We start from the raw sequence: 24,290 nt of genomic DNA on the forward strand, positions 1-24,290 counted from the left end.
CATTCTCGTCCGCTTCAGCAACAATAGAGATACCAGCATCCTCCTCCACATCGTCCTCCTCTCCATCATCCTCCTCCCCCATCATCCTCCAAATCATCATCATCATCTTCAAAACATTCATAAGCTTCATCAGCTTCATCATCTTCTTCCCTGAACTCTGAAACCGTTTCCACCTTGCTACGGCTTGATACACAAATCCGTACTCCATGCGTTTTGGTTATCTCTAGGAAGTTTTGAACTTGTCTATCACTTGTAGCATGAATAGAAGGGGTGTCTGGAACCTGCATCATTTCTGCTGGTAATGAGTAGGTTATCTCCACAGATTTTGTGCTCATGTCCAGGTTATAATCTTCTTGAGCCATTGCAAGAAGTTCAGCATGTGTCGAACCTTCCCCCAAAAAAATGATTCTCGCTCCTTTGACATTATCAACCACAAAATTTCAACGGCAATCTTTCAACAATCATTCTCCATACACTGCATGTAACTGACGCATCATCTACAAAAATTCAAAATAAAACACATTAGTAAAGATAGAGAAAATGAAAGTTTACTAAACATTGACGCAGACGACATACCGGTAAGTCGTCTGGAAGACTTACCAGTAAGTCGTCCAAACAGGTCATTTTTGCAATTGAATTTTAAATAGGAGTCGTCCAGCTTTGTTTGTTAAAAAAAACCCTAGACGATCTAGGATAAACGGGTTAGTTTTGCATTTGACCGAATTGTGTCAGATATTTAACTTTTCCTGGACGACATACCAGTGAGTCGTCTCAGGGAAAACAAAAATTTCAATATTTTATTAAAGCTAGACGACTTATTTGTAAGTCTTCTCAGGTTAGTTTGCAATTCGAAAAAAAACTTATATATTTAACTTTACCCAGACGACTTACTTGAAAGTCGTCCAGGATAAGCAAAGTCGTCCAGATTTAATTCCTAGATTATGGTCAAACCTGGCTTATCTCGGACGACTTTCTTGTACGTCCTTATCCTGGACGACTTTCAAGTAAGTCGTCTTATTTGACGACTTCCGCCTAAGTCGTCTCGGAAAAGTTAAATATTAAGTTTTATTTTCCAATTAAAAAAGTAACCTGAGACGACTTACAGATAAGTCGTCCAGCTTTAATAAAATATTAAAATTTTTGTTTTCCCGGAGACGACTTACAGCTAAGTCGTCCAGGAAAAGTCAAATATCTGACACAATTCGGTCAAATGCAAAACTAACCCGTTTATCCTAGACGACTTATCAGTAAGTCGTCTAGGGTATTCTCTAGATTTTTTTTTAACAAACAAAGATGACGACTTACTTGTAAGTCTTCATCCGTTTGACCAAAAGACTTACCCGTAAGTCTTCTACAGCCAGACTACTTACGGGTAAGTCTTCTACACGAACAGACCTGGAAAAAATTTCAATTTCATACCTTAAACTAGTGAGATGACTCCTTAGCACATAAAGTCTTTTCCAACCACCCAGAATCTCAAACGAAAGTAACCCACCAAGAATAGTATGCTTGAATGGCTCTATCAACCATAAAAAAATATTGAATCAAAAGCTTGAGTTTTTTGGATGAATATGTAGGCAAAGTGAAAGAGATGTTGTTTTTAGTTCATAACAAGTGAGAAAGAGAGAGTGTAAATCGATTTTAGGTGCATTAAGAGCTTCAAATTGGTTGTTCATGGTTGTTGGGGTATTGATGACAATGACAATCTTGTAATTACTTGAAGATGATGAGGGTGAAAGATTAAAAATGTCATTTTCGGGGAAAAAAAAATTGATGGTATTTTCGTGAATTATATGAACTTGTAGGGTGAATAGGACAAAAGAAAATTCCAAAAAAGCATGGGTTAGTTTTAAGTTTGACTTTGAGTTTTGAGTCAATTTTGCAAAAAGCCCTATATATAAAACGTCGACTAAGAAAAATAAGCAAAAAGAAAAAATAACAAACAACATAACCAGTCATATGCATACATTTAGATGTTTGTGAATATCAAAAACAAGATTTTACAAAATATTATCCTTATGATTTGATATTTCCCTGTTATAACTCCAACGAATCTAGGGACAATCCGATGCAAGGAACCCCACTAAAAAGCTCCGTCCAGAAAATAATGAACTTTGAAAACCAAAATATTCACAAAAGTCTGGTGAAAAGGTATATAAAAAGAGCAACAGACTCAAATATGTTTTGTTTGGTATAAAATAAATAAAATAGTATTCTTTCTATTCCATTTTAATCTAATCAATTAAAATAGAAGTACAAATATAAACTAACCCTTAAACTTGCATAATATTTACAAACCAATGCCACTGAAAATTAGATAAATTTACATTTAAGTAATCATTGTTTTTCCTATTTTATTAAATCATTTCCTAAATCCAACTTAGTAAAAAATTTGTGATCAACATATTTCATTAAACGATTTAGCTAAATTTTAGGAAAATTCAAATTTTAAAAACGTTTTTAATAGTATAATATAATATTTCCTAAGTATCATATAAATTCCACATATTTAGTTTGTAAGGCTTAAAATATATGTATTTTAATTTTTTTTAAATATTTGTTTAACCATTACTATTAATTATTTTAAACAATAAAATCTATATATGCAACAGTTTAACTATTTTTGATTTACTTGTAGAATAATATGGATTTTTTATAATTTATCTAAATGTTGCATAAAATATATATATTTCAAATATTTCTAAAATACATTTTTATTCATTTCAGTCACTATTAATTATTTTCAACAATACATTTATCTATATAAAGTTTTAAATATCATAAAATTACTTGTAGAATAATATTTAATGTTTATAATAGAATATTTGTTTTCTGATGTATCTAAATCTCACTATATGACCCATATATAATCAAAATATTTAAAATATTATAGAGTTGGAAACGATTTCGTGTTAAAAGAAACATTACTCAAACATATCAATGGTTAAATGTTTGTCGAAAGTTTAATATGACGCATGAATCAATATTTCTTTCCAACATGTAAACTATTTCACTATTATGTTTATAAAAATTTTAAAATATGATAAATATTAAAATATTAACTAATAAACATTTAAATAATATTTTATACAAAACTAAAAATAAATACCCGCACGGGCGTGCGGGTCAAGCTCTAGTTAAAGTTTAATGTTAATGAACATATACTAAGATGTCAATATTTATATGATTTATTTTTACTACATAAAATTTTGTTAAATAAAAATAATTTAATTAAAATGCAGTATTATATAGTAGGTCATAACTGTCGAACAACATTAAACTATTATTTAAAATATGGAAAACATCAGTTATTTTACAATAATTTTTTTTTAAAACATCAAATAAATTGGAAAAAGGAGTAGAAGGTTAGCTTTAAAAAAATAGAATGCTTATCCGTTTTATAAAAGAGAAAAACGTCTAACAAATCTTGTCATAAGAAGTTTCAACTCACAAACGCGTCACTTTAATCACCAACGTTTCGGTCAGCGATAAATAAATCTCATATTTATGTTGACCAAACCATTTTAAATCCGTTGAAAGGCAACCATTAAGTCCATTAGTAAATTTTTAATGGCTGATTTTTTACGGGTCTAAAATAGCTTAGGCAACGAAAGTATGAGAATTTTTTTACGACAAAAAGTGAAATTTATTGACTAATCGATAAAAAATTGGCATTTACATAAAGAATATGAACGCTTAAAAGAAATGAAACCACTACTGTATTTTTTATGTCATACTATAGTCTTAACTTTTTATCGAGTTTGAAGCCATCTTCGCATTAGCCCTTAGATTTATCAATTAGTTGGATTGCCTGTTCCAATGTATGCAAACCAGTCTGATGCTTCCTCGTGTTTCTTTCCTTCCACATATGGTAGACACAATTCTGAAATACCATGCACATCATTATATGGTCCATTGGGTTGAGGTTGTGAGTAACAAATTCAAGCGTTTCATTTCAATCCAGATCAATTCACCTTCCACATAATCTGCTTGAAAGTCTTTTTTCAAACAGTAAAAGTAACCAACGTTGAGTTGGTCTAGTGGCAAAGGGGTTATGGTTGTAACTACCGCCACCCGGGTTCAATTCACAGTGTGAAGGACTATTTACAATGCTTGGGTTCCCGGCAAAGAGGTGAAACCACCTTTTTTTACACAAAAAATAAATAAATAAACAGTAAAAGTATAAGGGTAAGCAAAGAAAAGATGGTCTCTTGTTTTGTCTCTTTTTCACACAATACACAACCTTATTGAATACCCCCCAAGTTCACTTTCTATTCCCAGTATATAGTTTGTTTTTAACAGCCAACCAAGTTATGAAAGAGAAACAGAGGAACCGCTTGTGAGAACCAAACACTCCTCCTCTAAGTAGACATGTCCATTTTCTCTATGTTTTTTCCATGTTTTGACTGCTGAGAAATGATCTCTCTGAAGTATGAAATTTTACTGGTTCCGGTTTAAAAAGTTAAAGATTAAATAACTTATCTAAATTTAAATTTTCTATATGCTTAAACAATTTTTTTTACCAAATATAAACAATAAATTATTTGGATAATATAACTATATATGAATAATTTTAAAGGTTATAAATGATCAGTCTAATTATATATATTATACTGATTAGTGTTTTAAACACACAATTGTGAGTATATGTTAATGTTTGGTACAATTGTGAATATCATGTATATATCAATATATAAATTGTCTTAAAACAATCACAATCATGACTACATGTTTGACACAACTATGAGTATTATATTTATGTTTGATACTTTCTTATTTTAGGTTTGATATGAACTTATTTTCAGTTATTTTAAATTTGTTGAGACCATTGTATGTTCGTATATATATGAATAGTTTTTTGGATTGATCAGTTGTAACTTTCTATTTAATTTATTTAACCTTTTAAACATATTTTTAATCTTCAACTTTTACACTGGAACCAATAAAATCTCATACTTTTGTTGACTAATAGAACTAACCATTAAATATTTACTAACAGACTTAACGGTTGACTTTCATCATGTCTAAAATGGTTTGATTCGGGGTGTGAAAACGGGAAAATATTAATGGATCAACCCAAACCAATCCAAACCATGGATTTTAATGGATAGAATAATTGGGTACAAATGGATTAATGGATTAATAGATTAAATGGGTAATGGACTCAGTGGATTGGGTTAAAATGGTTTGGATAGTAATGGATAATGAGTTATCCATAACCAAACCAATAAAAATTTATAACCAACAAAAACTCAAATCAATAAACAAAAAAAATAACCAAACCAAATTTCTAAACCAATTTTACCAAACCAAATTTTATTTATTTGTTCATATATATAACTAAATTTTAATAAACTAAATCTAACCCACTTATTCCCATATATATATATATATATATATATATATATATATATATATACATAAATTTGTTAACACCCAATTTTTCATATATATAATACATAAATTTGTATTATATGTTGACTTTTAATAAGCCAAATTTAATCATAATTTTTACCAAAATCATAAAATCAAGTTTTCCACCAAAACACTAAATTGGATTTTTGTTCATCAAAAAGCTAAAAATCTCATTTTCCCACCGAAACGACAAAATCATGTTTTCCTGCCAAAACCGCAAAGTCTTGTTTTCTCACCAAAGCAGGAAAATCGTATTTTCCGCCAAAACCGTAAAGTGATGTTTTCCCGCCAAAATCGTAAAATCGAGTTTTTACGCCAAAACCGTAAAATTGAATTTTCCGCCAAAAACCACAAAGTCGTGTTTTCCTACCAAAACCGTAAAATCAATTTTTCCGCCAAACCACAAAGTCGTGTTTTCCCGCCAAAATCGTAAAATCAAATTTTTTCCGCCAAAACGGCAAAATCGTGTTTTCCTGCCAAAATCGTGAAATTGAGTTTCCCGTCAAAATCGTAAAATCGAGTTGTCCCGCCAAAACCGCAAAATTGAGTTTCCCGCCAAAGCCATTAAATCGAGTTTCCCGCCAAAATTGAGTTTTCCTGCCAAAACTGTAAAATTGAGTTTTTCCGCAAAAACTGGAAAATCGATTTTCCCGCCACTGAGGAAAAATTAAATTTTCCCGCCAAAACCGTAAAATTAAGTTTTCCCGCCAAAACTGTAAAAATGAGTTTTCCCGGCAATAATTGTGTTTTCTCTCACAACCGCAAAAAAATTGTTTTCCCGCCAAAACCAGAAACTCTTGTTTTCTCATGAAAAACCGTAAAATTGAATTTACTGCCAAAACTGTAAAATTGAGTTTTTCCGCCAAAACCGTAAAATTGAGTTTTCCCGCCAAAACTGTAAAATTTTGTTTTCCCGCCAAAACCGCAATATTGTATTTTCCGGCCAAAACCGACTTTGTTTTCTCACCAAAACCGTAAAACTATATTTCCTCTAAAACAGAAAATCTTGTTTTTCCACCGAAATGTTAAATATATTTTCCTCACTAACATCACAAAATTATCTTCCCTGCTAAAATAATAAAATTGTTCCTGACACCAAAACCATATAATTGTATTTATCAAAAGTCTAAGTATTCTTTTTGTTTTCATCCCCAAAATAATATTTTTACTTAGTTACCTTTTAAGCTATAAAATTATTGTTCATGGGTTAACCATTAACTCATTAACTTAAATGAGTTATGGATTGACCCAATCCATTTGTCAAATGGATTGGTTAAAACCATAACCCATATAAGCTTAAAACCATTTGGATATGGTTTGGTTTGGGTTGGTTTAACCATTTTGACACCCCTAGGTTTAATCAACAAAAGTATAAGATTTATTTGTCGTTGACTGAAAAGTTGGTGATTAAAATGACATGTTTGTGAGTTGAGATTTTTTGTAACTTAAATTTGAAAGTTCAGGATTTTTTTCAACGTTTTCCCTTTTATAAAACTTACATGACTTTTAAATAGATTTCCACTTAAATATCTTAATAAAACATTGTTAGTGATTTTTTCTTTTCTCTTCTTTTATTTTTTAATTTTGACACCAAAAACTTATTCTATTGCTCAAACATGAAGTTGTCTGGGAAGCAAGACCTGAATAGAATAACCAACGAAAAACATTTCCCTATGGATAGCTCTATTAGCCCTAACTAAAGAATCAGCAATATGGTCCTGTCCTCGAGTGATGTAGAAAATCTTGAAGGTGTGAAATCTCTGTCGTAAGATCTCTATCTCCTTCAGCTCCATTGAAAAATTTGGCGATTCGCTTTTTTGTCAAAGCATAGCTATCAAATCCTTGCAGTCCATTCTAAAATTATGGCAAGTTGAATGATGAAACACTTTCCATTTCCCAAGCAAGTGCTTCGAGTGCTTTTTTGTTCCAATTTGTTGAATTTTTCCCGACATGTATTTCCAAACCCATCAACATCGACTACATTGTGTTGTAGAAGTCTAAGAACCATCCACCAGTATTTACTTATTTTGTTTAAAAGTAAATTATTAAGAAACATAACACATACATATATAAGAACAAGGAAACATAGCTGCTAAAGCACAAAGATTGCTTTACAACACTACATGTTGTGGGCAAAGCAGTTAAGTTGTGAAGATACAACAAAATCTTCCTCTTGATGAAAAAAAAAAGCATAATGGAAAATAAAATAATATCGAGCTTATCAAGAATCAACACAAGACCAACATAATTAAACAAAGTTTTCTAATTAAAGTGAGACAAAAAGAAATGATTTCAGAATTCAATGTTGGAAAAGTGATAGTCGTCCCTGTCCCTACACAAGCATCATGTGGTTGGAGGAGCTATGGCCCCATGGCACAATCAGCACTCAAACAAGTCCTGAAATTGGATAATCTCTTCTGGGTCCCAAATCCTCTCGTCTCATTTGAAAAGAAGATAATGCCAATTCTTAACCAAATCTTAGTCTCCAATTTTATATATAACAAGATAAATTATCAGTCCCCACTCACTTAATCAGTATCTCAAGCTATATATAAGACCACTTTGAATTCCATAGAAAGAGTAAGAAGCAACAACAAAAAAAAAAGAGAGAGAAGATACTTTGATTCAAAGCTTAAGAAAATGTCTTCCACTCAAGCCTTCCAAGAACAAGTCCATGGCGGTTTTATCTCTCGAAAGCTGCTTCTGCACAACCCATTTGACCACAACACTCAACAAACCTTCATGGTCACACCATCTCCCCTCATTACACATGAGAACAACCTCAGTGGGAATGTCTTGATGCTTCTCTCAGTCCTCATCTGTGGAATCATCTGCTGCCTCGGTTTACATTATATCATTCGTTGCGCATTAAGACGTACTTCAAGTTTCATGATCTCTGAGCCTATCTCCAGTCTTTCAACACCACATGGGTCATCAAACAAAGGAATCAAGAAGAAAGCTCTTAATATGTTCCCGGTCGTGAGTTACTCAACTGAGATGAACTTGCCAGGGGTCGGTGAAGAATGCGTCATCTGTTTGTCGGATTTTGTTTCTGGTGAAAAGCTCAGGCTGCTCCCTAAGTGCAACCACGGGTTCCATGTTCATTGCATTGACAAGTGGCTTCAACAACATTTGACTTGTCCAAGCTGCAGACACTGTCTTGTTGAGACATGCCAAAAGATCTTAGGTGACTCCAGTCAAGTGACAGCAACACCATCAGAGAGCATAATTGTCAGGATAGCTACTCTAGAGCCTGAAGGAAGATTAAACACTTTAAGAGAAAACATCTAAATTCTCAAGAAACCATCATAAGTTCAGAATCTATGCTCAAGTTAGATAGAAGTTTTTTTTTTAGATCTGAGCACAGCTCATGTCTATTGCCATAGAAGAGTTTCAAAAGAAAAAAAGAAAAAAAAAACAAAATAGTTCAAAATTTAACAAATTTTTATGTCTTTCTTTATTTTTTGTTTTTGCCTGTAACACAAAGTGTATACAGAGGAAATATAAACATACTAGTATATGCTCGGGTATTTAATTCATTGTTTTTTTTTCTTATCTTTAATTGATAACAAAAACCTTTTTTAGTTTAATTTAGTAAAAGTAAATTTGAATAATTGGAAGAAAATAAATTATGATAACATGATAATTTTTTTTCCGTCTGATTAATTATGCTATTACAACGATAAGAAATATTACATAGATGATTCTATAGCCGACAATTCTACCATCATATGAGAATGCACGTCTAATTGCATCGCTCCGACCGCCCTATGAGATCCATGTTCGATGATACGCCCTTGCATCATGCTGAAGAATGCACGTATGATTGCATCGCTCCGAGCCGTCCTATGAGATCCATGTTCGATGATACGCCTTTGCACCATGCTGAAAACCTCTTGTAACTTTTTTTTTCCATGATCTACATAATTTGCGTTTTCTAGGGTTTGAACCCCAGACCTCCTGGTGTATAAACATTAATGAACCCTTAGTCAAACCACTGGACCAAAAGGGTTTCCACAATAACATGATATTTTAGTATATTAAAAAATTGCATACTTTAGATAGTATACTTGGTTGACCAATATGTAGATGTAAGCATACTTAAATAATTATTTATAATATTTTATTTTTGTTTTAATGAATTCACCTCAACCATATCTAGATATATTTATATATGTTAATCCCATGATATCCTTTATATACTAAAGCACAAGTCACTCCACCAATTAAAATGTGCCACATGGAATTTATTTACAAAAAATACAAATAATGCCCTTTAAAAAAAATTCTGGTCCCGAATACTTTGAAACTTAAATCCCTATTTTTTCTCGCATAATCACCAACACGTTCAAGATAAAATCACGATCAGAAACTGTTTTAATCTAATTTATTTTACTCTTCTGTTTTCTTAACATAGATTTTACTTTATTCTTCATAGCTTCATTTTCCTTCTGTCGAGTTCTTACTCTGAGCAGAAACAAATTCCATACAAATTTATGATTACTCTTATTTTAATTTTTAAATGATTATTTTCAATATAGATTCAGTTTCCTCTCACTCTCAATTAATCATTTCTTAAATGTTCATTTCAGGGAAAATGACACTTGGTTATGCTTCTGTTTTGAAACTTACTTTCAATAAAAGGATGAGAAATCATAGGTTTGCACAAAGCCACAAACTAAGGTAATGATAAGCACTTCAATTCTATTATCTACAAAATAGATATTTAGAAATCTGTTCTTTGTCAAATCTTTATGAAACTACTTGCCTTGCTTCTGCATTAATAAAAAAAACAGAAACGGAGAGAGAAGAAGAAAAAAGAAAAATAAAGAAAACAAAACCAACTAGCCTTTTCTGCAACAAACATAGAACATGAGCATAACCATACATAAATGAAAACAAGTGGTATTTAGGGTCTGAATGGTGACTGCAGATTTGGTGATATAAGCGGTGCGGAATTAAAGTGCGGGACGGTTCAACTGCGGTTCGTGCGTTTTGCGGATTTAAGTGCAGTTTTAGTAAAATTAGCGGTGCGGAATTTTGTTGATTGGTGAAATATGTAGTTTGCGGAATTGAACAATTAAAAAAATGTTAAACATAAAAATCAATAGAATCAATATAATTTAAAGTTAAAATAAAACAATTTTTTTATTATTTAGAAATTTAGAAACCAACATTCATTTGAATTAAAAATTTAAATTACATATATAAAATAAAAAAAACTAAGTGAAATACAATAAAACATCATTAACTATTTTGATTTTCCTACAACATATTTGCAATATTATCTCTTATTTGTGCCATTTGTTCTCCGTGTGCCGCATCAAGTTCTTCTGTATCAAAACCTATTATTTTATATATATAAATATGATATATAGTTAATATGTATAACTTAAAATAATAACTAATTTCTTGCTAGTTTTACATATATAAATATCACTAGTTCAGAGAATGAGTAGTATGTTTATATTAGTTAGTTTGTAATATAAAATAATTAACTAATAGCATTATCAAATTAACTTTAATTAAAATTTATTGAATCATATTAGTATAAATATTTGTAGTTTGATGTAAAAAACTATACATGATATTATTTAATATCCATACTGTATAAAAATAAATTTTCATATACTTTACATAAGCTAAACAATAAATCTATTACCTTACATACATTAAATTATAGTTTTTAAACATAAATTGTATAACGTTTTTAAACATAATATGATAATCAAATATACTTATATAAAGTATATACGGTTTTACTTTAATTTTATTTATTAATTGATGCGTTATTAGTTTACACAAATGCATAGATTAATTATGAAATAACTATATCATCACTTTTTGTAATAGTTATATACTATAAAATAGTTTAAAAAAACTTACTTGTTATGTGATTAAAGAACAACTCACGTCTTCTTCTTTTCTTCTCGTGGAGCAACAAGTCTTTTTTTTTTGTGCAGAAGAGCAACACGTCTTCTTTCCTTCCTTTTTTTGAAATTTGTATGGTTAAAATAGAATGAGAAACCAAGGTTTTATAGTGTTGTTTTATTAATAAAAAATAAGACATTTATTTATCTACTGCGTTTTTTGCAGGAACCGCTAAGTAGTGGGAGCTGGGCGTTTTTGAAATGCGGATTTTATCTTTTGGTCAGTAAAAGTGCTTCGATATGTGCACCGCGTTTTTGAGCTTTTTTTTTCTTTTATTAATTATCACTGTTGCAAAATAGTGTGATTAGTGACCTGAGTGCGTTTTTCAAAATCCGCTCTTGAAAACCGTCCCGCATGTGTCTCCATTCATTACCTTAGTCTCTGATTCTCTCTCCTATGTTACTAGAATCTCTATTTTTTTTTTTTTTTGTAGCTTTGAAGAAATCATTTCCCATGAGCCATGGCTAACAAATAATTGATGTGATAGCTACTTTACCGAGGGGAAAGAGAATCAACAGCTATGATAATTGAAATTGGATATTTACAAATTCGTTTGTCATGGTTTGACTATTAGACTATCTATGTTTTCTTATAGAAGAGTATATTAGACTATCTTACAAACTTTTGTAGGTCTATTAACTATTTTACATACATGTTTAGTTTCATAGTTTTTATTATATTAATTTTAAGTAAAAAGGAACACTTAATTAAAAAAACAAATACAAATAAACCTGAATGGATCAAATATGATATTACTAGGTGGTATCCAACTCCAGAAAAAAAGTGTCTAAATAGATTCCATTTTGATAAAAACATAAAATAAATCTGTTGCAACTCTTTTCTAAAGATAGTTTAAATACAAGAAAAGTTTTCCCGTGCTTAGGGGTGATAATACTAGTTTATTATATAAATTACTGTCCAAAATTAGTCATTTAAGAGTTTTACAAATTCGATATTTAATAATTGGTCAACCATACAATGTTTACAACACTAACTATTGTTTAAAAAGGAACAAATTTAATGGTCAAGGTTTTGTTCTATGCCTTCTTTGAATAATTAAAAGGTTTTGCATCTGACCTATTGATCAAAACATGAACAGGAATGTGGGTTGAGAGTCTTCTTGTAAGTTGTCTCCTTTCCCTTTAATTCTTCTTCAATCGTTGTCGACTTCAATTTTAACATGTTTTCTTTGTTTTAAGCTGAGAATCATTTTCTACGTTTAAAACAGTAATGAGAACAGTGATGATTCCTCTGCAAAAAAAATAAAAATAAAAAAACAAAAACATAAAGAATGCAAACTGTACAACGAAACATAATTAATTGCTGGAATTAAGATATTTTATCAGTTAGTCATTTACTATACAGCCACCATCAGATTGAAAATTCGTCCAGAAAAGAAAAAGAAAGAGGATACGATGTTGTCGATATCAAAATAAAATTATGGGAGAGAAGAAAGCATCAATTACCTCATAGAAGAAATTAAACTGTTTGAAACCATTTAATAAACAAATTTGTTGAATAACTGATTTTAATGGAGGATGAGGAGGGGGAGATCGTGGCAAGGAATACAAAAATTTTGTTCTTTCTTTTCGTTGGAAATATAGATGACAAAAACTACTTTGTTTCAAAAAAATTTCTTTTTAACTTTTTTTTGATAAATGAAACCTAAAACATGTGCCAAAATAGGATTGGTTGTGTGACTTGTGCTTTAGTATATAAGAGATTACTTTTCAGTTGCACCTCGCTGAGTTCATCAAACTTCTCTTTGTGCAAGTATTCTTCTGTTTTTTAGTAAACATTGTGCAAGTATTCTTTTGGTCTGCCTATTCATAAACATTAATAATGACAATGTAACATCCCAGTTTGTGGTATATGTTGGAAGGAGTAAGAGAATTGATGTGGCTATCCATGTCATCAAAGCGCACTTACATTTTCCACCAAACATCCGTTTATAATTCTAAGGTTAAACGTATTTGAGCTAGAGAAGTGGAGACTATGGGGAAGTGATTCCTGATATCGTGCGAGTGAGGCAAAGCACGAGAACAAATTATGTGGTAATTGCAGGGTCAGTAAACAATGATTTCGAACCTTTCAAAAAATTAACGCACCGTCCGTAAGATAGGATGGGCCCGCGGACCGAGTGAGCAGGTGTGGGTGGTCCATTAGCCGTGGGCGGTCGAGGCATTACAAGTGGTGTCAAAGCCGAACCCAAACGAATTTGGAGTCAGCGAGGGCTCACACTAACATGGTTAACGATCTTGGGGCGCAACGGGAACATTGCGTTCTGTGAGAGGGGGTGAATTGTAACTGGGATGTTTGTGGTATATGTTGAAAGGATTAAGAGAATTGATTTGGATAGCTATGTCACAAAAGTGCACTTACTTTTTACAAACAAATGATGTAATGTATCTTGTAGAGGAAGAGTTTCGACCAAGTAGGGGAATCCGTCAAGGAGACCCACTCTCACCTTATCTATTCATTTTGTGTAGTGAGGTGGTCTCGGGACTATGTAACAGAGCTCAAGAAGATGGTTCTTTGAAGGACATTCAAGTTGCTCGGGTCTGCCCTTATATTAATCATCTACTGTTTGTGGATGACACTATGTTCTTCCTTAAATCCAACAAGGCCAGCCGAGCAGCTTTGAAAAATATTATGAGGCGTTACAAGACAGCTTCCGGACAGTTGATTAACACCGAGAAATCTGCAATAACCTTCTCAAGTAAAACCCTTGCAGATCTAAAGCATACTGTTAAAGATGATTTGCAGATCCAAAAGGAGGGTGGCACCGGAAAATATTTAGGCCTACCGGATAATTTTGGAAGGCGTAAAAGAGACCTCTTTGCGAGTATAGTGGACAGGATAAAACAAAAGGCGAGCAGTTGGTCAAACAGACATTTATCCTCAGCAGGAAAGTTGGTAATGTTGAAGAGTGTACTCTCTCTGATCCCTTCATTTGCGATGACTTGCTTCAAGCTCCCCTTACCTTTAATAAAAAGGATTCAGTCTGCTGTAACTCGTTTTTATTTGGATGTGAGAGATGGAAAGAAGTAGATGGCATGGGTTGCATGGAGTAGACTGGCTCAGCTAAAAGAAGAAGATGGCATGGGTTGGGACTGCGAGATTTTCAAAGCTTTAATGATGCTTTCTTAGGAAAGCTCAGCTAGAGGTTACTCAACAACCCGCAAAGCTTACTGAGCCGAGTTCTCTGCGGAAAATATTGTGCAGAGTGGAGTTTATTTGAATATCAAAACAGATCCTCGGAATGACATGGATGGAAAAGTTATCTTAATAGGAAACGACCTGATCTTGAGAAACTCGGGGTGATTAGTGGGAGATGGAACCTCGATTGATCTATGGAAGGACCCTTGGATCAGTGTGAAGCAGCAGGAAAGGCTGATGAGGCCACCAACGGAGTTAACCCAAGACCTCAAAGTGGCGTATCTATTTAAACCGGACACTACCGAGTGGGATATAAAGAAGATCAGAGAGATATGCCCTGCAGCGGAAGACCAAATCCTAAAGATTAAAGCAAGTAAGTCTGGGGCTCCAGACAAATTTTGTTGGTTGGGAACTAGGAGTGGAGACTACTCAACTAAGTCAGGATACCACGCTGCGTTCGAGGAATCAAATGATGCTGAGAACCTGGAGTTAGAAGGAAACTGGAATCAAGAGGTTTGGAGCCTGCGTACTGCCCCTAAGGTGAAGATGCTGATTTGGAAAGCTTTAAGGGGAGCTCTGCCAGTGGGAACAAGGCTTCAAGATCAACATATCAAAGTAGACTCCCGATGTAAGCGATGTGGAGAACCCGAATCTATTACTCATCTATTTTTTTAATGCGAGTTTGCAAAAGCTATGTGGCAAGCAGCTCCCTTTATGGGTGAAATTGATTTTAGAGGAATAGTAGATTTGAGGGAGATGTGGAATCAGGTGAAGACACGACCATGCTTACCTCCTACCGGAATATCATCAAATCATTTAACGTCTTGGATCATGTGGGGTCTATGGAAAACAAGGAACAAGCTAGTCTTCTCGAATATAACTTTGGATGCAGAGGAGTCCATGTCTAAAGTCATCGTAATGGCCAGAAAATGGCAAGAAAAGCAAGTGAAACCCATAAGGGTGCACAGAACTAGCAAACCTCAAACTCTCAACAATGCAAACATCGTTCTTAGATCAGATGCAGCATGGAGCGTAACATCATCTCGAGCAGGACTCGGCTGGGTCCTAACCCAGAGTGACAATACGGAGTCTTTCTCGAAGGTAGAAGAAAACATACCTACACCATTGATGGCAGAGGGGATGGCTTTGCGAGAAGCTCTTCAGTCTTGCTATGGAAGGGGAATTAAGAAGCTGAGGGTTGAGTCAGACTCAAAGATTCTCATCAACAGTGTCTCGAAGGAAACTCGGTGCCGGAGTTGTACGGAGTCGTCGCAGATATTTTACTTGTTTCTAGTTTGCTTGATTCTCTTTGTTTTAAATGGATCGCAAGGGAAGAAAACTTTGCGACAAACTTATTAGCAAAACATGTGATGGGTGTAAGTGAGGAATTTATGACCTCCACCTAATTTTAATTCAATGAAGTGTGTTTAAAAAAAAAACAAAAAAAAAGACACTAGTCACACTACAAACTTGGTCTATTTTGATTCAATCTCAATGCCAAATACTGTTATAACTTGGTTTACTTTGTGACTCAACAAATACTGTTATAACTTGGTCTATTTTGTGACTCAACAAATATTGTTATAAGACGTTTACATTGTTCTCCAGATATCAAAGTCATCATCCAGATAATAAAAACCCCACTCTAAGAACCCTGGGTTAATCATGATCTTAGTGATTCAAAACCAGCTAAACAGGCTGGAAAGCCACAACCCATTGTCAACAAAAAATACTAATAACTGATATAGTTAAGGACCACATAATATAAGTACTAGATTTGGAGATCCTGCAGATTAAAAGAGACCAAGCTGTACCAACGGGTCATAGAAAATGTTATCAAAATAAAAGCCAAATCATAAACAAATGATGGCTCTGTGCACACAAAAAAAATGATGGTTCAAATAAGGCTTAAGATCCTAGGCGTTTCTGATTGGATTGGCTGTAACTAAAGTTTTGAAAAGTTCAATAAATAAAATAAGAGACTCCCTAAAAAGTGAGAGTTTAATACTAATTGAGGCTGTGCACATAAAATAAGGATTATTGGTTAATCATTGAATACTGTGATTTATAGGTAGCATATGTCCATTACGCATCTGAGAGCATCTCCAATGTACACCTCTATAATTTCCTCTAAAATAGAGATTTCCATTATAGAGGTGAAATTACTCCAATGTATGTTTCTATAATAGAATTCTTTTATTTTAGAGGAAAATATAGAGGAAAGTTACTTTTTGTCTCTATATTTAGAGGTGAAAATGACATATCTCTATATTTTCTCCTATAAATAGAGGAACTCTATTATAGAGGCATACATTAGAGCATTTTCACATTTATAATAGAATTTCTCTATTTTAGGAGAAAATATAGAGATAGAAATAGAGGTGGGTTGGAAATAATCTGAGAAATGTCAGATGGTATCATATCACATCCGGTAATATGCGAGTGTGTGAAAACTGTAACAACATATAAATCCAAATAAACAAATCATAGCATCTATATATAACTTCGCATAAGTTTTTTTGGTCAAATATAACTTCATATAAGTTAAAAGTATAATTTAGTAGTAAGTAATACCCTTAATATGCAACAGCAAATAGTACACAATTGCAACTTTCTCAACAATTGAGGTTGTCAAGAGATATATTCCTTAATTTTTTATAGAATATTACTAATTGATAACAACAGAACAGCAAAGATGTTTAAAATCTACTACCATTCAATTGAAGAGTTTTAACTTTTAAAAGTGCTAATTCCTATTGCAACAAGTTTAATATTCTTTTCTTAGGAAAAACAAGAGCATGTATGTAAAGACAAAATCACTGAGGAAAATGCTAGCTTTAGAAGATAAGGTTTTAAAATGAATCCTGTTTAAAGTGAGACAAAAATAAATTATTTCAATATTCAATATTGGAGAAGTGATAGTCCCTGCACAAGCTTCTTGTGGTTGTAGAGATATGTAGCAACGGCACAATCAACACTAATGGATTCATGTAGTTGGATAAACTCTTTCTGGGTCCCAAATCTCACTTGAAAAGAAGAAGAAAATACCACTTTCTTAGGAAAATCTTACTAATCTACAATTATAAAGAATTCTCAGTCCCCAATCAGTAATCATATCAAGCATATATATAAGACAATTTTGTATTCCCCTAAACATTAAGAAGAAACAACTAAACAGAGCCAAGCAAAGCAGAGAGAATAGACTTTGATTCCAAGCTTTTTCAAAGAGTAATAAAATGTCTGCAAATGAATTACCTTCTTCGGCCCAAGCCTTCTATGAACAAGTCCTTAGTTGTTTTATCTCTAGAAAGCTGCTTATGCACAACTCTCAACGAGCCCATGCGGTCGCACCAACTCCTCCTATAAGCCATGAGAACAACGTCAGTGGTGGTGTCTTGGTGCTTCTCTCAGTCCTCATCTGTGGAATCATCTTCTGCCTCGGGTTACATTACCTCATTTGTTTGGCATTCAGACGCTATTCAAGCTTCATGATCTCTGAGCCTGTCCCCAGTCTTTCAACACAACGTGATTCATCACACAAAGGAATCAAGAAGAAAGCTCTTAGGATGTTCCCAGTCGTGAGTTACTCACATGAGCTGAACCTCTCTGGGATTGGTGAAGAGTGCGTCATCTGCTTGTCGGATTTTGTTTCCGGTGAAATGCTCAGGCTGCTACCTAAGTGCAACCACGGGTTCCATGTTTGTTGCATTGACAAGTGGCTTCAACAACACTTGACTTGTCCAAAATGCAGACACTCTTTGGTTGACACATGCCAGAAGATCTTAGGTGACTTCAGTCAAGCCGATCACGTGACAGCAGGACCAACAGAGAACGTTATTGTCAGAATAGCTACTCTGGAACCTGAAGGCAGAGTAAACACTTTTAGAGAAAGCAGCTAAGTGTTCAGAAACCATCATTAATCCAGAATATATGCTCAAGCTAGATAGGAGATTTTAGATCTGAGCATAATTCATGTCTATATGATTCCAAAAAAATACACTTAGATATATTTTTCTGTAGCACAAAGTATATATAGCGAGAACATATCTCACTTTTCAGTACTATCTCATTGAGTTCACCAAACTTCTCTTTGCAGATTAATTTCTTTACAGTGGAGTGTAAATGATGTAATCTTATTCAAAGACATTAAAATTCATCTATAACTAAAGACTGATAAGTACTAAAGACTGATAAAATTCATCTTATGTGCAACAATCATTAAACAGAACAAATGTTTTTTTTCCTGGCAATGAATGCTAACGTATTGCGTGACGGGGCAATGTTTAGTCTACGCGACAAAACGACGGTCCAGACCTGATCGCATATATGCTTGATAGTGACAAATGCATGAATAAGAAATATAAAATGCACAACCTATATGCCTCAAAACCAATCCACACACCTGAGTCTGAGTGATCAGGATAGCAATACGACATGATTCTTCCTCTGAATGATAACAAAATCAACTCTCCCATAGGAATATGGACCCAGCCCGATATGGTTCTTTTTCTCCACATCAGGAGCACATCTTGAGTATATACACTAGCTAGTCCAAGCTATTATCATGATAATAATACTGAGAAAGGTTAAGCCAGATGATTCAGATCTACTCATAGCTATCTCATAATATGTAAACAGAAGACAAAAATATACAAACTCAGCATATTCTGATCTCTATGATACAATTAGATTAAAATATCTTTCAAATATAATAGATACCACATGGAGTGATCAACTTATAGCAACTTGAGAATTTAGTAGTTTTCACAGATTCTCCAAATATCAAACTCAATATCCGGATAACTGAGTGATTCAAAAACAAGCTGGATTCCACAACTTGTTGTAGTTAAAACTACAAATAACTAGTTTAGTTAAGGACCACAGGTGCTAACTACGAGATTAAGAGGTCCTGCAATTTAAAAGGAACAACATGTCCTAAACAAGTAAGACATAAGATCCTAGGCATTCCTAATTGGATAGGGTGTAGTTAAAGTATTGGAAAAGTGAGAGATTAATAGTAATTGAGGCTGCGATATCATATGCCATTGAGTGTCTATAAAACTGCAACAAAATTATTTTTTGAAGTACTTTTCAGTGATAAATTGAGAAGTTAGCTTATGTAAATACCCTTAGTTACTGCAGAATCTAACTGTCTAAATTTCTTTAATCTCTCAGCAATTGAAGGTGTCTAGAAATGTTCCTTGTATAAACTAAGTGGAACAACTGCAAGACATCAATACAATTATGAATAACTATAATCAAACATTAAAGATGATCAACTTTTCCGATACTGGAAAAAATATTAAGATATGGGGGGGGGGGGGGGAGTTGGGGAGGAGAATTTATTTATGATTTAACAGCGTTAAAATATAGCAGAATGTAATTACAGACGCACTAGATGACAATGGTAGCTTTGAAAGATAATGTTTTAAAACACTACCATAGTGCTTTAAGAAAATTATCACCACTTGTTGGACTAAAGACCTCAATCAACAAGATAGATTCATGTATAAACTTTTTGTAATATAATAATCAGAACTATGCTAATAATATAATGAAGAAAGGTTGTGGACATACCCTTATAAAGCAAAAGACCTGTACGCAATAGGCTGTGCCTATTCATCCTAGCACAAAATGAAGTTCTCTACATTATCCAGAGAAAGATATTTAGTAGGAACTAGAACAAATAGTATATACTTAGAAAATATATTTAGTAGGAAAGGTGAGCATATAAATATTTACTCTCTTTTTTTGTCAGCATATAGATATTTACTTAGAAAAGATATTTATGATTAGATATTTCACTTAAAAGTTCACCAGAAAACGAACACTGAGAATTGGCATTGAAGAATAATGATTAAGACTAGGTTCCACCAATAATGGAATATAGATTATTAAGAGATGGACTAAAGAGAAATTTGATCATAATGTTCCTGAAAATTTTCTCATGGCCTCAAAAACCCTTTGGAGAATCCGTTCCACATCATGAAAGCAAAACTCTTACTTGAGCATGATTTCAACTTGATGTGTTGTAATAAAACATTTCACTTCAGTCATTCGAAGAAATACAACTGTATATTGTTTCTCTATGTAACCTCTGCAGTTCTATAGTCATGAAAAATCAAGAATATCAATTAGAGAGCAAATGGGTATCAAATTAAGATATTCCAAATAAAAGAATCATAATAGCATAAACTATAAAAGTAAAGTTAATTTGCTTTAAAGATGGAACCAAAAGACTAACATTTTTTTTTATACCAAGACAAAAGATAAAAGGAATCCATTTCCGAGTGACATTGGTAAGAAAAGATAGAAAAGAGGCATATTCTGCTGTGTTACGTCAACCTTTTTATCCCAAAGATACACAATCTTCACCAAAACTTATGTTTCACTGAACCAACTATTAGCAAGTAGTAAGAAAAGAAAAAAAAGTGTTCTATAGAAACACCTTTCAAAGAATCTAGCTTTGATTTGGAGCTACAAGGAAAACATGTGATAAGATTCATGTAGATTTCCTCACAATTTGCAACCAATGAATGATTTTATCTCATAAAGCAAACAAAAAAAGAATCGTTTTATTTGTTCAATTCGTAGGACCAATTGCTTTAGCTCTTGATTTTTTTTAAAAAAAACAAAAGCATGTGAAAATAAAGAAAGAAAAAAAACTGTTTAGAAAAAGAAGCAGGAGCTGGATACTAATGCTTTGAAAGTGATCTTTATAGATAAAAGTAGTTTTTAACGAGTTTGATTGGGAGAGGTTCTGTCCTTTTGGCTTACTCATAGGACAGCTTAAGTTACTACGGACGGGGGTGGATTCCTGTTCCCCCAAGAATAAGTGGAATTCACTTAATGGAAATACATCATCCGTACACCTTTAAAAACCACACAAAATCAACAAAACTTTTAAAGATGAGAAAAAGACAAAAATAGCACTAAATCAAGTTTTTGTTCCCAGACTAGTATTCAAAGTCAAAAGTCACAAAAATAGCACGTAATGTTTTATCAAAAGTCACAAACTTAGGGTTTAGAGTTAAAGGGTGGGGTTTAGGGTTTAGGGTTTAGGGTTTAGGGTTTAGGGTTTAGGGTTTAGGGTTTAGGGTTTAGGGTTTAGGGTTTAGGGTTTAGGGTTTAGGGTTTAGGGTTTAGAGTTTAGAGTTTAGGGTTTAGGGTTTAGAATTGAGAAATGAGGTTTTGAGGATAAGATATAAACTTAGAAAGGTACTATTTTGGTCATTTTAGTTTTTGAGTGCTATTTTTGTGATATAAAATTAGAAATGTGCTATTTTGGACATTTGCCCTTTAAAGATCCACCAATGTTAAATATATAGCAAAAAAAAAAGGCAACGAAAACAAGTTTAATCATTGCTTGGTGATGCCTAAAATCAAGCTAACATCTTTAGACATGAGGAACAGAAAACTCAAAAGGAACATCAATAATGGAAACTAACTAGCAAATGAACCTAATACATGTGGTATAGCTTGATAATTTCTTTCAAAGGGAAGAAAGTGATATATATTAGAAGACTTGACACCAAAAGGAACAGTGAGATATTATCTGAATGCTGTGCTGCTATGCTAAAGATAGGGAAAGTTCACGGCTGCTCCAGTTAAAAGCTCATGGGTCCCTAGAAGCAATTCAGGGAGATTTGATTAGCTAAAGCCACAGCCACATGGCACTACCATTCGCAGCAACTGGTATGATGGACCCCATTCTCTATAACAAAGCATATTAAGCTGCAAATTATATTTCCAGAAAATAAGAAACTAAAGTCAAGGACCTTATTGTGGGCGTAATTCAGTAAACCATAATTAGAAAAACGAAAAAGAACTATTACTAATTAAATATCTAAAAGATGGAAACCTTAGCTTTCCTCTATATAAACAAGGCTCTCCAACGGAAACATAGAAACCCACACAAGTATCTTAAAACCAATTTATCATGTCAACTTCCATGTCTGTTCCCACCATGAAACAAACTCAGATCTTTCAAGATATTCTTCGAAGTTCTTACGCAAGAAGATTACTACTTGATCAGTCACCAAGTCCAGCACCGTCCCCATATGCAGATGATACCAACTTTGATGCAAATGTTGTTATGGTTCTATCAGTCCTCTTATGTGCACTCGTTTGCTCACTTGGACTCAACTCTGTAATAAGATGTGCCTTGAGGTGCTCCAGTTTGGCACCATCCGAAGCTGGTGACAACCAACCAGCAGCTCGCTTGAGCAACACAGGAGTCAAACGAAAAGCCTTGAAGAGTTTCCAGACAGTAAGTTACTCTGCTGATTTGAATCTGCCTGGCCTAGATACAGAGTGTGCCATATGTCTCTCAGAGTTTGTATCCGAAGAGCGCGTGAAGCTGCTTCCGACATGCCACCACGGATTCCATGTCCGGTGTATAGACAAGTGGCTCAGCTCACACTCGTCCTGTCCCACCTGCAGGCACTGCCTTATCCAAACATGCCAGAAGATCGCCGACTGCAGCCAAACAAGCTCGTTGAACACTACTCAACCACCGCAAGATAGCATCATCGTGCAAATAGCACCTCTACAACCGGAAAGATCGATATACTGTTTTAGGTGAACCTAGTCACCTAGACATTGTAGCCGTAATGTTTACAACCCTAGTAAAGTACTATTGTTTACCATTTCCATTGTAAAGTTGTAAATATTACAAGAAATGTTATTTTCTTCATAACTTAACCCTCTAAATTTTTTTTTTTTTTGGTCAAAACGTTCTACAATATTTAAAATTTCACAATTACAGGGCGTTGAAAAAGTTATACATAACATCCAAATTCGAAATGTTACTAGACTTGCAAAACTTCCCCTTTGAAAAAGAACATATAAATGAATAGGAAGTCCACTCCAAACGGTCTAATATTGTGTTTAGAATTAAACGAGATTACAAGCGGCCTACACTTGAAAACATGTTTAGCATTTCCATTCTAAAGTTGTAAATATTACGAGAAATGTTACTTTATTCGTATAATGACCTTCTAAAATGTTAGTTTCACAATTACAGGCCAAATGAAAAGTTTTACATAACAACCAGCTTTACTAGACTTGCAAAACCTCACATTCGAAAAACAACATATAAAGAATCAGAAGTCCAAACGTGCAGACTGGTGAAAGGGCAAAACCAATTAAACAAATAGTTCACTGGAAGTGGCCAAATCGCTAGGTCAACTAAGGAGCAATATCTTAATCTTAGCATTAAGAACTTTCAAGGTTATTAAAAGTCAGGTGCTGCCACTAGCTAGTTTTATTTTTACTGATTATCATGTGGGTTAATGCACTGAGAGAAACATACACTAATGAATCCACTGAGGTGGGTTAAGGAAAAGAGAGGTCACAAGAGATGGGGTCGGAGCACGAACCAATCACATGGTCAAATCAAAACATACTAAAAGAGGGGGTGGGGTGGTTCGGTGTTTTACAGATCACGTGAAGAGAGTGACAAAAGGAGTTGTGAGTAACCATAATCTATATTATAATAGATGAATTTTTGCTATTCCTCATCGCACCACGTCAGCGTTTTGTGGACCTCACTTTGAAAAAATGTGAAAAAATGTCAAGTTCATGGCTCGAACCCGGATTATTAATATATAAACACCAACATTTATACCACTAAGCTAAATGATACTTTGTACATTGATGGTCGAACCTAATATATATTTATGAAGGTCAGAAGCTCTTGCTTCTTCGGTTTCCTCTGAGGGTCGGGCCTACAAGTGCGTTATGGATTTCATTTTTAAATGAGATTCATCACGTTATATGAAAAA

At 33.5% G+C, this 24,290-nt stretch overlaps 3 protein-coding genes across 3 annotated transcripts; all 3 read left to right on the forward strand.

The window, feature by feature from the left end:
- The first annotated feature begins 7,939 nt into the window (after positions 1-7,939).
- LOC106299343 (RING-H2 finger protein ATL75-like) lies at positions 7,940-8,776 on the forward strand. Its single transcript, XM_013735451.1, has one exon. It carries the CDS (start codon positions 8,056-8,058, stop codon positions 8,704-8,706), a length of 651 nt encoding a protein of 216 aa, XP_013590905.1. The 5' UTR covers positions 7,940-8,055; the 3' UTR covers positions 8,707-8,776.
- Positions 8,777-17,609: 8,833 nt separating this feature from the next.
- On the forward strand, positions 17,610-18,577 carry LOC106299283 (E3 ubiquitin-protein ligase ATL76-like). The gene has a single exon (XM_013735397.1). It carries the CDS (start codon positions 17,742-17,744, stop codon positions 18,402-18,404), a length of 663 nt encoding a protein of 220 aa, XP_013590851.1. The 5' UTR covers positions 17,610-17,741; the 3' UTR covers positions 18,405-18,577.
- Positions 18,578-22,396: 3,819 nt separating this feature from the next.
- On the forward strand, positions 22,397-23,200 carry LOC106298949 (RING-H2 finger protein ATL78-like). Its single transcript, XM_013735079.1, has one exon. It carries the CDS (start codon positions 22,445-22,447, stop codon positions 23,087-23,089), a length of 645 nt encoding a protein of 214 aa, XP_013590533.1. The 5' UTR covers positions 22,397-22,444; the 3' UTR covers positions 23,090-23,200.
- Positions 23,201-24,290: the final 1,090 nt, after the last annotated feature.

Source organism: Brassica oleracea, chromosome C6, assembly GCF_000695525.1.
Source record: "Brassica oleracea var. oleracea cultivar TO1000 chromosome C6, BOL, whole genome shotgun sequence".
In the NCBI taxonomy this organism is placed as follows: domain Eukaryota; kingdom Viridiplantae; phylum Streptophyta; class Magnoliopsida; order Brassicales; family Brassicaceae; genus Brassica; species Brassica oleracea.